Consider the following 13,632-nt stretch of genomic DNA (forward strand, 5'->3'; position numbering starts at 1 on the left):
GCCATGCCCGAAGAACTCACAGTAGCAGCAGTCACAGTACTTGCCCTCCTTCTGGTTGGTGGAGGTGGAGGTGCTGGAGCTGTGCTCAGAGCAGCTGTCCTCATCCGCAGTCTCGTCTCCGTCGTCCTGCTGCGGGTCGTAGACGCCGTTCTCGCAGCGATGCCCTTCACAGTCGGGGTCGCTGCAAAACCGCGCAGGGCCCATCAGCAAGCAGCCTGGCCCTCAAGGGGTGCGAGCATGGCGAGCGGTGGCCGAGGCGGTTCTTTCCAACCAGCCTGCCCTCGCCAACGAGGCGCGGGGCCTGCACGACCCAGGAGCCGCGCAGGCAGGACAGGCGCAGGCCGGCGGGCACACCCAGAGGGGCTTCTCAGGTGCACACACACGGCCTCTCCACTGTCCCTCCCACCACCATTTCACCCTGGGGGATGTCAGGGCGGGGGAGTGGTGGCAAGTTCAAAGGTAACGAACACTGACTTTTTAAAGAAAGCTGTCGAGTGTCCGTTGCATTGTCCTTTGCTCAGTGTGTAACAAACACGACTTCAAAACACCCACGGGCCCCCTGCTGCTGCCGGTGGTCTGCGCACAGACCCACAGTGGCCCTGTGCTCTGCGGAACCGCCGAGACCAGAGCCCGCCCCTCCCCGCTGCCGTCCCCCGCTGGTGAGCTGCGAGGCCCCGGGCGCCGGAGTGTCTCCGGCGGTCCTGCAGGGTTAGGTCGCACAGCACCCATTCTGAAGCGCGCCGGCCTCCCCCGCCGGCCCGGGCTCACCTGCAGACGCTGGGAGGCGCGCTGATGGAGCCGTCTGTGGTGGGGGCCACGGGAGCAGGGCAGAAGCTCTTGCGTGAATCCGCAAACCCGGGAGAGGTGGCGGCCGTTTTGGGGAAGGACGGGGCTGCGAGACTGGCAAGGTGAGGCGCGGAGGCTGGAGAGAGGGCGGCGGGAGGGAGGGCAGGAAGCGGCACCAGACCTGTGGGGCTGTTCCTCGGGGCCGCCGGCACCCCGTGCCTGTGATCCTCCTTGTTGATGCCGTGAAAGACGTCACCTGCGTTCAGAGATGCCAGAGTCACTGCCAGTGGCCAAGGTCAGGCAGACGTTCAGGCTTCTCTAAGTTAAAACTTTTTTTTTTTTAAACCAACTTTTGGTCTGAAAATGTTCAAATCTATAGAAAACTTGAAGGACTAGTACAAAGAATACCCATACACCCTTCACCTAGACTCAAGACTATTTACTATTTTGTTATATTTACTTTCTGTCTGTCTGTCTCTCTCTCTCTCTCACACACACACACACACACACACACACACACACACACACACACACATTATTGGTGGCTTAACATGTGGAAACAAGCTGCACTCACTCCTAAACATTCCAGCCTGGACTCCTGAGAACATGCACGCTTTGCCGTAAAACCTCGACACCAGCGCCAACTACAGACAGTTAACCTCGCGGTGACATTCTCATCTCACGTACAACCCCATCCAGACTTCGGGCCTCTCCCACAGTCCTTTGCGGCTTTTCCCCGAACCCAGCATCTTTTAAACTTTCTTTTTTTCCTTCCACAATACTGACATTTTTTGAGTTGAGGCCAGCTGTCCACAATTCTGGATTTACAGTCTCATGTCCGATTTAGCTGAAAATATTCTATGCATGAATCCTGCAAAGGTTACGTTGGATCTTCCCATCTGACTGCACAGGAAGCACCTAACGTGTTTGCTGAACCTGTGGGTGCTGCTCCCAGACACCGGCACTACTGCATTCCCCAAACTGAGATCCAACGTCCTGACGCCCATGAGGACGCTTACCGGGCCCCCTGTCACCGGCTGGCTGCAGAGCGACCTTCTATCTGTACCGGGCTTGCACACGTAGTCGGCAGCGAGCTTCCACCCAGACACCTTCCCACCTGACTCCCTCTTTTGAGCGTCCCGAAGGATTCTCGACTTTAGCTGCGCGCTACAATCCGTTCCTTTATTCTTTCTGATGCTCAGACGGTCCTGACTTTGGCTAGTGAGGTCTCTCTGACCCGGCTCCCGTGTCCCTTTGACATTTGCCACTGGTCTCTGACTGCCCCCCTTGCTTTCAAGCCCCCTCTTCGCTGTGCTCAGGGCAGTGTAACAGCGACACCACCTCCACACCAGTGACCTGCACGGCAGCGGGGGCTGCATCTCGGGCTGGTCAGCAGCCCCATCAGCTGACTCTCCATGAGGCTTCTACTTCCAGATGCCTAAAAATTCCTCCACGTGTTCAGGAAGCAAAGACCTCTCCCCACCACAGAACAAGAAGCGCAGAGAGCAAAGGCAGGACACAGTGTGGCAAAGCCCTGGAGGGTGTCAGTGTGACAGTAAAGTTCTCATCAGAGCCCTAGAGGACACGCTCTTTGTGCATGAGCGTTCTTAGGTGTTAATTACACTGACATCTCTGGCCAGGCCGAGTGAAAGGGAATTACAGAGCTGCTGAGGAAGAAGGAGCGAATACGCAGCGCCCACCCCGAGGGTTCCTGTGGGCTGGTGGGCCTTACCGAGGGAGGGCGGTCTCTTGGACGACACTCTGAACTGGCTGTTGCTCGACTGCACCGTGGTGGCCGTGCAGGACACGGAGGAGGTGGCTGACGACGTGGCCATCACAACTTTGTTTGCTTCCATAAAAGCATCTTGGAAATTGTACAAACATTTCTTTTTCGCAGCATTTTTTTTCTCTTTACTATCCGGAACTGCAGGCGTTTCATTGCTAGATGGAGGTGGAAGAGCTTCAGGTCTTGTTTCTGAGAGTGTTGGCCCTAATATGTCATTCCCTTCAGAGAAGAATGGGAAAATTAAGGCTTCTAAAAGAAAGAGCATTTAGCTAAAACCTAAAGGACATCTGCTGAATAAACTATTAACACTGGGGCTGCTACTGAAGTTAGGATCCCAATGGGATGACACTAGTCAACTAGTTTTCATCTCAGAAGAAAAATTTATTGAGCACCTACTATGTGCCAATTCCTGTGCTAGGTGCTTTCCAAAAGTTATTTAATGTCTTAAAGTACTTTCTGAGCTTAGTACTATCATTCCTATCCTGAAGATGAAGAAACTGAGGCTCAGAGAGGCTAAGCAACTTGCCCAAGGTCACACAGTTAGAAACCCTTTCTAAGCACAGACCAGATGTCAAGTCTAGCTTGCTGTTCTGAGCACATGCAGGGGCGGGGGTGTGGGACCACCAGGGGCTCTGACCACATGAAGACAGAGATGAGGCAGAGGTACCAACCCCTCTTCAGGCATGCCCTGCCCTGCCACTGAAGAAACAGCTGCACCTCAGCAGTTGAGGCCGCAAGGAGGAAGGTGCTTGTTAGAGGGGACAGGTCCCATGTAGGGTCAGTGCAGAAAGAGAGAAAAGGAATGTAAGTCATAGCATTCAAGCCACACCACCCTGCTGCACCGGGTCGAGGTCTGCTGGTCACCAGTGCTCAAGAACCAAAGGCCCAACACTGCACCCTGGAGCCAAGACGCTCAGCAGCCCTGGGGCGGGAAAGACCCGGTGTCCGAGGCCCGTCCGGCTCCTGTGCCGGCAACGGGCCGCCAAGCCCAGAGCCTTGCTCCGCTGCGGGCGGCAGACACGGGTGGCTGGAGCAGCCTGAAGGGGCCGAGGGGCCTCCTGCTAGAGGTGGAGGTGAGGGGAAGCAGCAGCCCGGGCCCCTACTGGGGAACTGCAGCAACAGAGAGGGCAATCCACTCAGCAAAGATCATTTTAAACTTTAAGAAAGTTTTAATGAGTTCCTTACCAGAAATTGTATCTGGCAAGAAAGCGCCAGGATTCCAGTTCTTATCATTCATCACTTCTGATCCCCAAAGACTTATAAATTTAGAGCTATTCCACTCTGGAGTGTTCCCAAAACAGCTCGGATAAATATGGTCTTGAAGAGATGCACTGAATACCTGATGCTTATTTGTGTGATTCTGAACAGGTGCTGGCGGTAAAGCCTACAAAAAAAAATGTTCTAATCATATATCAAAATTAATATTCTATTTACCTAAGTAGTTAAACTACAAACAGACAAGTCATTACTGAAACCTTGTGGGGTATGCCTGCCGTGAACAGGTGTCCCGGGGCGCACATCTTGCAGAGGCTTACTTGATTATTTATGAGGCTGTACATGACGGGGCAAATGTGAACCAGATGTAGATTTTAAAAGCAACTGATGCTCAAGGAATATATCAGACAGACTTTAGACAACTCAGTGACTTCTAACATTCCTCCCTAGTCACATTTTATTTTATTTTTTTAAATAAATTTATTTATTTGTTTTTATTTTTGGCTGTCTTGGGTCTTCCTCGCTGCGCGCGGCCTTTCTCTAGTTGCGGCGAGCAGGGGCTACTCTTCGTTGCAGTGCACGGGCTTCTCACCGCAGTGGCTTCTCTCGTTGCAGAGCACGGGCTCTAGGCGTGTGTGCTCAGTAGTTGTGGCTCGTGGGCTCTAGAGTGGGCTCAGTAGTTGTGGCGCACGGGCTTAGTTGCTCCACAGCATGTGGGATCTTCCCGGGCCAGGGATGGAACCCGTGTCCCCTGCACTGGTTGGCGGATTCTTAACCACTGCGCCACCAGGGAAGCCCCCTAGTCTCATTTTAAATGAGGCCCATTTGCATGAGATCTGTTCCTGTGGTTTATTCTCATCTGACATTTTAAAAATCACTGTGCACCGCAAGGAAGAGTAGCCCCTGCTGGCCGCAAAGTCAACTTTGGAATCACTCATAAAAATGGTCAGCTCTTACACTGTTCCCTCACACTTGGACAAAGTGCAGTGTTAAGTGTGAAGAAAAGATGGATTCTACATTGAGCTCTAAACCCACCCTCCCCGGGGCGGGGAGGGGAAGACCCTTGTCTGAAGGTGCCAAGAGAGGGCGCTGGGTCCACACATTTATGGGGTGACTGGCCGTCAGCTGCTTCCTGCACACGTCCTGGGCCCTCCCTCCCCTTGGTCCCCCTGTCCCTGCCCCCCATACCCGCAACAGTCTTCCCCACCGCAGCCAGAGTGGGCTCATGGAATGTGAGCAGGAGGGCGTCACTGCCGCACTCCGGCTGTGCCACTGGTCTCCCACTGCTCTGACGTAAAACCCGGAGTCCTGAACGTGGCCGGCCGCCCCCGTCCTTCCTGCTCACGAAGCCCCTGGACACACGGGTCTTTCCTTGGTCCTCAAACTCCAAGCTACTTCTTAACCCACAACTTGGCTCACACTGTGTCCACTTTCTAGGAGGTCCTAATCTCAGCTCAGACCTTGCTGACTTGCATTTATCCTACTGGCCACAGCCTAGATGTCACGTCCTTGGAGAAGTCATCACTGCCTTTGCTCTCACCACCCAGCACCCAGACCACGGGGGGCCTTCCCATCAAACACACTAAAGTCCATTAGTTTTCCCTCTCAGCACTTACCACAGTCATAATTCAAGACTTATCTTTAACCTATTGGTTTAACGTCTGCCTTGCCTCGAGTTACATAAGCTGCAAGGGGACGGGGCCGCCTGGATCCTGGCCCTGCCGCCCCCAGCATCTCGCTGATGCAGCACACGGCCTTCCCTCTGCAGGTGCGTGCCCAGGCCCACCCAGAGGAGCTGCAGGTCTGTGCTGGGAGCGTCCCTGAGGACACAGGAATGAGCAGTGAGTGCTGTGAGCTCAGGTGGGAGGGTTTGGGGATGACTCCCAGGGGCGGTGATGGTCTGGCAGAACCCTGAGGGCCTGGCTGGGCAGAGGGTCGAAGGGAAGGGTCAGAGCACGGGGATGGCCAACGTCCAGGGACAAGTGTGCCACCACCTGACGGGCTGCAGGGGCCACAGCAGAGACAACCCCGTGTGACTTCCGTCCTGAAGGGGCTGGGAAGCCACAGAGGTTTCTACGCAGCAGGGTGAGACGGTCTGGTCAGCTGATTAGAAACATGGATCTGTGGCAACCTGGTGAAGGAGCCAGAGGGGCAAGGATGACGCGGAGAGCAGTTAGTAAGGGGCCGGGGAGGGCTGGAGCGCTGGCGGGGCAGGTGGGGAGGAAGGGGAGGGCTCGGGAGCTCCAGGCCGGCCACGTCTGAGCTGAGACTGCGCTCAGGTCAGAGCTGCTGCCTCTGGCTCCACCCCTGGGAGGCGTGGCCAGTGACGGAGCTGGACGTCCGGGCTGCCCAGTCTGAGGGGTTCAGGGCCAGCCCGCCCTTTACTAGCTGTGTGACCTCAGGCAAATTACTCAATCTTTTTGTGCTTTAGTTTTCTCATCTGTAATTTGGAAATACCTACCTCCAGGGGACGTGGAAAGAATTAAACCAGACAGTGCATGTCAAGGGTTTAGCGTATGGCCGGGCCCAAAGGAGGCATTTCCCAAGTGCTAAGGTGGGTCTCCCTAGACACGAGCCAGGCCCCCACCCCACCCCCGCCCCCGCTTCCCTCCCTCAGCTCGGGCCGCTGAGCAGCTAGCGCACCTGCTGACGGGCTCAGAGAGACGAAGGTGGAGGGTGAGGCTGGAGCGGATTCGGGATTTGAAAGTGGGAAGAAACAGGGCTAGACTGGACGCCCAGGACCAAAGCAGAAGCCTGGACCGGCTGTTCTGGTGGAGCAGCCCCAGGGGCAAAGGGCGAGGACAAGAAACCTGTATTTCAACAGACGTCAGTTTCCACAAAGAAGTGACAAACTAAGAGCTGCTCTGCTGAGAAGGGACGGATGAAAACTAACGATCAAATGGAAGAAGGTTTCTTCGTCTTGAAGACCTTCTGCTCGGGGCAGACATGCCTGACAGGTGGGGAGCGGCCGCTTGCTCACCACGTCAGCTCTGAGGAGCAGCTCGGAACAGCAGAAGCACGTTGAGGGTTCGGAAGCTACTCAAGAACTTCGGAGACCCTCTGGGCATGGCCAAGCGCTGCTGGCTCCTTCCTCCCGGAGAAGGCCTGGCTGACCGCCGGGAGCCGCCGCTTGCGTCTTTCCAGAGGGCCTTTGCTCACCCTTCAGCACTCTGGATACCCGAGCATGACCTCTCTGCAAACCCACCCCACAGGCTCGGGGAGTTCTCCTTCAGTGTTACTTTCCTACTCCGCATCTACAATTCCTATTAAGGTACGTCATAGTATTTTGAGTTTCCAAATTTGACTGTGTTTTTGTCTTCTCTTTAGACCGCGAGGTCTCTGAAAACAAGCACAAGGACTAACCAGTTTTATTTTTCTAGCGTGTAGCACAGGGCCTGGCACATACCGGATGTTCAATAAATGGGCAGAATTTAACTTGGCGGAATAAGGGGATGTAGCCATGGAACTGTTATATTGGAGACATAAGTCAGCGATTCTATACATCTGATTCACACACCTCTTCAGAAGCCTGTCTACTCAAAACAGGAGGCCCAGCTGTAGAGAGCAAAGGGAGCAGGGGTCTGTAACAAGCAAGCTGTATTCGTACGAATGCTCCTGCACAAGACGCCTACTAACTTCCATAGCTACGGGTTTCCTTCAGGGAAAGAATAGGCACCTGGCACCCAGACCATTCTGGGGCCACGCCTCCATAAAAAACACTCACGACTTAAGCCCCAAATCAGCCTCACAACATGTGGCTAACGCTATTAAACTGGAACACTGCTTTCAATCTTTACACAAATCCACATGGCTTCAATTAACAGAAGTTCTCAATTGTTCTCCTCTTTGAGACAGAACTGACTCACGGGAAAGCAAAATTTTGCTTCCAGTGGAAGCTCCGACACACACACTAACTGATGCCCTCACCACGCACGTCTCTGCGTTTATGCAGGAACCTAAGACCCAGCCCGTCTCACACCTAGATGTCATCCCAGACGCCATGAGCACGGAGACGAGAGAGCACAAGGCTGAGCCACTGAGCACGGGCGGGAGAGGCCGCTGACGCCCAGCGTGCAAACAAAAGGGTCCACTTATATCCCAGCGAACAAGAGAGTGACGACCCCTCTACTCTGCACTTCTTCTCAGAGGCTCTTCAGTACTCCTGCCAGAGGAGAAGAGGCAAGAGCCCCACCTCTGTTTCGCTGTTTCTCAGCGTCAGAAGAACTGAACTCTGCCTCTGAAATAAAACGCAGATCACAGGTCACAACATGACCCTCAGATGGCAATCTATTTATGACCCTATTTTCCACACAGCATTTTTCTCCCTCGAATTCCAATTGACCTTACACTTGTACCACGTTTAACTTTATGAGACACTTCTGCAGTGGTTGTACACAAGTAACCCGGTGAGGAGGTGACAGGTTCACAGGCCCACAGCCACGTGGGAGTCACGTCACCAGGCTCCGCTCAATGCACTGAACTCACTGACCGTTTCCAAATAACCCTTATGCTCCCGTGGAGACTTCAAGACATGTGTCCACCTTCAGCTCCAGGCCCTCCCTAATGGGGTCTCCAGATGGAAAAGACACAGGACTTAAAGCTGGAAGCCTCGAGCACCGCTCCCGGGCCACGCGCAGCAGGGGAGCCTGCTCTGCTGGGGAGCAGGAGGTGTGGCCCATGAGCTCGTCTCCAAGGCCGCAAGTTCTCCCTCCCCAGGTGGGCGTGGTCCAGTGAGGGGGGACACTTCGCTTGACGTCCCAGATAACTGGCACCGAGCACTTTTGTAACAAAGGGCTGAGCTATGGAGAAAGCAAGGGAAACGGTCCACAAAGAACTGACAAGAACATGGCAAGAAAAACAGGACCCAGTGGAGGTGCGGGAAGGGATGGCTGCCCTGGGGACGTGTGCGCCATCGTCACCATGAGGAGGGGATGGGTCTGTGGTCCCACGGGAGGAAGGAGAGCTGGAGACAAGGGGAGCTGGAGGGTCCCAGAGGGTCAGCTCCCTGCTGGCACCTTTGCACCAGCAAATGCGAACCCTCTCTTGAGGAAGCGTCCCCTATTCAGCATCTGCTGATCAAAACATGATCTCATGATAAAAAACAGATTTAGATCCTCAAGGTTTCATTCAAACACAGAATAACTGTGTGTAAAATGCTTAAAGAGAGGAAAGATGAAAGAAAAAGTGAGCAAGGAACAAGAGAATATAAAAAGTTTCTAACACATTTGAAAAATAAATAAATTAAAGCTTAGAAATAAGAATTACAGGTGGGATTAAAAACTCAAACTTAAGGGGCAGGTTAGACCCAATTATAGAGAACCACTTAACTGGAAGACTGATCCAAAAGAAGTTCCCAGAACAGACTGAGAGACACAGAGATGCATTTCAGGTACGGAGAGACCATCAGGTGTGACATGCAGGATGAGAAGGTCTAACCAGAGGTCCAGGGAGAGACAGCAGAGCGGTTAAGAGGGAATACAAACAAGATAAAGTGGCTGAGAATCATCAGACGGGGAATTTAAAATTACTCATACACTGAGGGCTCTGACGGGAAAGGTACACAACATGCACGAACAAATGGGTAATATGGGCAGAGAGATTCTAAGACAGAATCAAAAAGAAATGCTAGAAATAAAAAACACTGTAAGAGAAACTAAGAATCAGTAGACTGGACACAGCCAAGAAAAGACTCAATGAGCTTCAAGATAGGTCAGGAGAAACTTTTCAAACTGAAATGCAAAGAGAAACAAGAATTTAAACAAACAAACAGAACCCCCGAAGAAACCACCACCAACAATGACCAAAAAAGTAGAACAAAATGTCCAAGAGCTGTGGGGCAATTTCAGAACACATTTCAATGTGGTGCCTGGAGTCTGGAAGTAGAGGTGGAACAGGCAGGAGGGACATCTGAAGGACTAACAGCCAAGAACGTCCCAAACTCACAACAGGCACCAAACCACAGACCCAGGAAGCGTGGAGGACACCAAACAGAACAGATGCCTGCAAAATCCACACCCGGGCATACCACATTCAAACTGCAGAAAACCAAAGACAATGAGAAAATCTTGAAAGCGGCCTAAGGGGGTGGAGTTGGGCGGGGTGAGAAACCCCTGCACCTACAGAACGAGGAACGCAATCACAGAGGACATCTCATTTAAACCCCTGCACCTACAGAACAAGGAACGCAATCACAGAGGACATCTCATTTAAAAACATGCAAGCAAGAAGAGTGGAGTTAACTGTGTTTTAAGTGTTCAAAGAAAAAAAACCCCACCAACCTAAAATTCTGTATCCAGCGAAATTATCCTTCAAAAGTGAAGGAGAAATAATGACTTCCTCAGACAAACAAAAACTGAGGGAGCTCATCTCCAGCAGACCTGCCCTGTGAGAAATGTTAAAAGATTCTCTTTAGGCAGAAGGAAAATAATATAGCTCAGAAATTTGGATCTACATAAAGAAAGGGAGAGCAATGGAGAAGGAATAAATACAAGTAAAATAAAATCTCTTATTTTTCTTATTATTAATTGATCTAAAAAATAACTTTGAAGTAATAATAACAGTGTACTAGGTGCTTAATATATGGATAAATGAAAATAATGACAGCAATGTCACAAGGGATGGGAGGGAGGAATTGGGAATCATCTGTTAAAAAGTACCTATGCTACACAGAAAGCACAATAGTGGTCTCTGAACAGGGACTTAGATGAGTTAAAATGTATGTTCTAATACAACTGCTAAAATTGAAAGAAAGGCATAATCAATACACTAAGAGAAGAGATAAAATGGAATCAGAAAGTGCTCAATTAAAAGTGGAGAAGGCAGGGCTTTCCTGGTGGCGCAGTGGTTGAGTCCGCCTGCCGATGCAGGGGACACGGGTTCGTGCCCCGGTCTGGGAAGATCCCACATGCCGCCGAGCGGCTGGGCCCGTGAGCCATGGCCGCTGAGCCTGCGCGTCCGGAGCCTGTGCTCCGCAACGGTAGAAGCCGCAGCAGTGAGAGGCCCGCATACCACACACACACACAAAAGACCTCCGAGGGCTTCCCTGGTGGCGCAGTGGTTGAGAGTCCGCCTGCCGATGCAGGGGACATGGGTTTGTGCCCCGGTCTGGGAAGATCCCACATGCCGCCGAGCGGCTGGGCCCGTGAGCCATGGCCGCTGAGCCTGCGCGTCCGGAGCCTGTGCTCCGCAACGGTAGAAGCCACAACAGTGAGAGGCCCGCGTACCCCAAAAAAAAAAAAAAAAAAAAAAAGTGGAGAAGGCAGAAAAAGAAGCCTCTGATAACAAATAGAAAACAGTTACAAACATGGTTGTTATTAACACGTAAAAGAATCACTTTAAAAGTGAATGGTCTAAATACACCAATGAAAATACAGAGATTATCAGTATATTAAACAACAAGAACCTTCCCCCCTCCCAAAAAACCCAAGATCCAAGGATACCTGTCTACAAGAAACCTACTGTAAGTGGTGGGAGGGGAGAGATACACCATGGAACACTAATCGAAAGATGGTGGAATGGCCATCATCAAAAAATCTAGAAACAATAAATGCTGGAGAGGGTGTGGAGAAAAGGGAACACTCTTGCACTGCCAGTGGGAATGTGAATTGGTTCAGCCACTATGGAGAACAGTATGGAGGTTCCTTAAAAAACTACAAATAGAACTACCATATGACCCAGCAATCCCACTACTGGGCATATACCCTGAGAAAACCAAAATTCAAAAAGAGTCATGTACCAAAATGCTCATTGCGGCTCTATTTACAATAGCCCGGAGATGGAAACAACCTAAGTGCCCATCATCGGATGAATGGATAAAGAAGATGTGGCACATATATATAATGGAATATTACTCAGCCATAAAAAGAAACGAAATTGAGCTATTTGTAATGAGGTGGATAGACCTAGAGTCTATCATACAGAGTGAAGTAAGTCAGAAAGAAAAAGACAAATACCGTATGCTAACACATATATACGGAATTTAAGAAAAAAAAAATGTCATGAAGAACCTAGGGGTAAGACAGGAATAAAGACGCAGACCTACTGGAGAACGGACTTGAGGATATGGGGAGGGGGAAGGGTGAGCTGTGACAGGGCGGGAGAGAGTCATGGACATATACACACTAACAAACGTAGTTAAGGTAGACAGCTAGTGGGAAGCAGCCGCATGGCACAGGGATATTAGCTCGGTGCTTTGTGACCGCCTGGAGGGGTGGGATAGGGAGGGTGGGAGACGCAAGAGGGAAGAGATATGGGAACGTATGTATATGTATAACTGTTCACTTTGTTATAAAGCAGAAACTAACACACCATTGTAAAGCAATTATACCCCAATAAAGATGTTAAAAAAAAAAAAAAGAAAGCTGGTGGAGCTACACTAACTGCAGACAGAGCCGACTGCAGAGCGAGGAAAGTTATCTGGGATAAAGAGGGCCATTACTTAATAATAAAGGGTCAGCTCTGCATGAACACGTAACAATCCTAAACATGTGAGCACCTAACCAAAGAGCATCAAACTACATGAGGCAAAGCCTGACAGAGCTGCCAGGAGAAACAGGTGGATCCACTATTATAGCTGCAGACCTCAACCTTCCCCCATCAGAAATGGGGAGATCCAGCAGGGAGGGATCAGTAAGGACACACCCGAACTCAACAGCACCATCAATCAACTGCTGCTTCATCCCAAACCCGCAGATTACGCGTTGTTCTGAAGGAACATGGAGCATTCACCAAGGAGACCGCATCCTGGGCCACAAAGCACACTAACCAATTTGGAAGGACAGAAGTACAGTGTCTGCTCTCAGACCAGAACGTAATTAAAGTAGAAACCAGTAACAGAAAGATAGCTAGAGAATTCCCAAATATTTGGAAATTAAATTCCCTATCACAATTTTAATTTTTTCTCTAGTATTTCATCACTATATTTACCGCCTGCAACTACTTTTAACTTTCAAAGAACACATCTGAACACACAAATGAAATGTACCATTGGTACGAAGACATCTGAAAACAGAAGTAGTCTTCAAGTTTTTCTAACTTCAGGAAAATGAAATTTTAACAGTGCTCATTCCAAGCATTTTAGGTCTTAAATATATTTGCCCACGACGGCAAAAGTATGAATTAAAAGAATTACAACTACAGTGACATAAAGTCTTCAAGGCGACAGCTGTCATTTAACCAGAGCAGAAATTTCTAAAGGCCCTGACAACACAGAAACACCAGCAGGTCACACTCGGCACCACCTCCCTCCTCCCAGCTGTGCGTGGACCATCACGCTCAACGATGCTGGCCTCTCCGAGAAACCTGCTCTGACGGACCTGAGGATGAGTCTGTGTCCTTCTAATACAGCGCATTTCTTCTCTACCGTCTCCTACGGGGCTGGGAACACACGATGCATTTAGGTACAGACGCAGCCACAGTACTCAAGTAAGTCAAACTAACTCCAGTAACACAAACCAACTTTGCAAAACCTGGTTAAGTGACAACGTAAGATTGTTTAGAAAAGCAAACATGTTTATACCAGGTACAAATGAAGTATTCTGTCAAATGCATCTCAGTTTTCCAAATAAAAATGGCACCCAACTAGTGTATTTTAAATGTATTTGAATAATCTTGACATTAATACTAAAGTGGCTGAAATACAGCTTAACAGCTCGTTCTCCACATTTGCCTTTCCAGCCACGAATCTTTCACATCTATCTACTGGATTACAGTTTAATTATTATCAGATAAATAGATCTCGATAGAGATGATGCTCCCCCCGAAATGTTCTCCTTCCCCTTTACCTTCTATAGACTACTTAAAACGTCCTGAGAAAAGGCCAAAATTCAGGGGCGGGGGGGGGGGGG

At 50.5% G+C, this 13,632-nt stretch overlaps 1 protein-coding gene across 1 annotated transcript in view; it reads right to left on the reverse strand.

Annotated features, from left to right (window-relative positions):
• The window catches only part of FAM193A (family with sequence similarity 193 member A), a 100,688-nt gene that overhangs the window by 24,940 nt on the left and 62,116 nt on the right, over positions 1-13,632 (reverse strand). Inside the window, exons 13-16 of the mRNA XM_024745135.1 lie at positions 3,758-3,956; positions 2,519-2,791; positions 769-1,042; positions 1-181 (exon numbers count right to left, since the gene is read on the reverse strand). The exon at positions 1-181 is cut by the window's left edge and continues 1 nt beyond it. Coding sequence (XP_024600903.1) covers positions 1-181; positions 769-1,042; positions 2,519-2,791; positions 3,758-3,956 — 927 coding nt within the window. The remainder of the gene's footprint in view (positions 182-768; positions 1,043-2,518; positions 2,792-3,757; positions 3,957-13,632) is intronic.

Source organism: Neophocaena asiaeorientalis, unplaced genomic scaffold (genome assembly GCF_003031525.2).
Source record: "Neophocaena asiaeorientalis asiaeorientalis breed wild unplaced genomic scaffold, Neophocaena_asiaeorientalis_V1.1 scaffold65, whole genome shotgun sequence".
Lineage (NCBI taxonomy): Eukaryota > Metazoa > Chordata > Mammalia > Artiodactyla > Phocoenidae > Neophocaena > Neophocaena asiaeorientalis.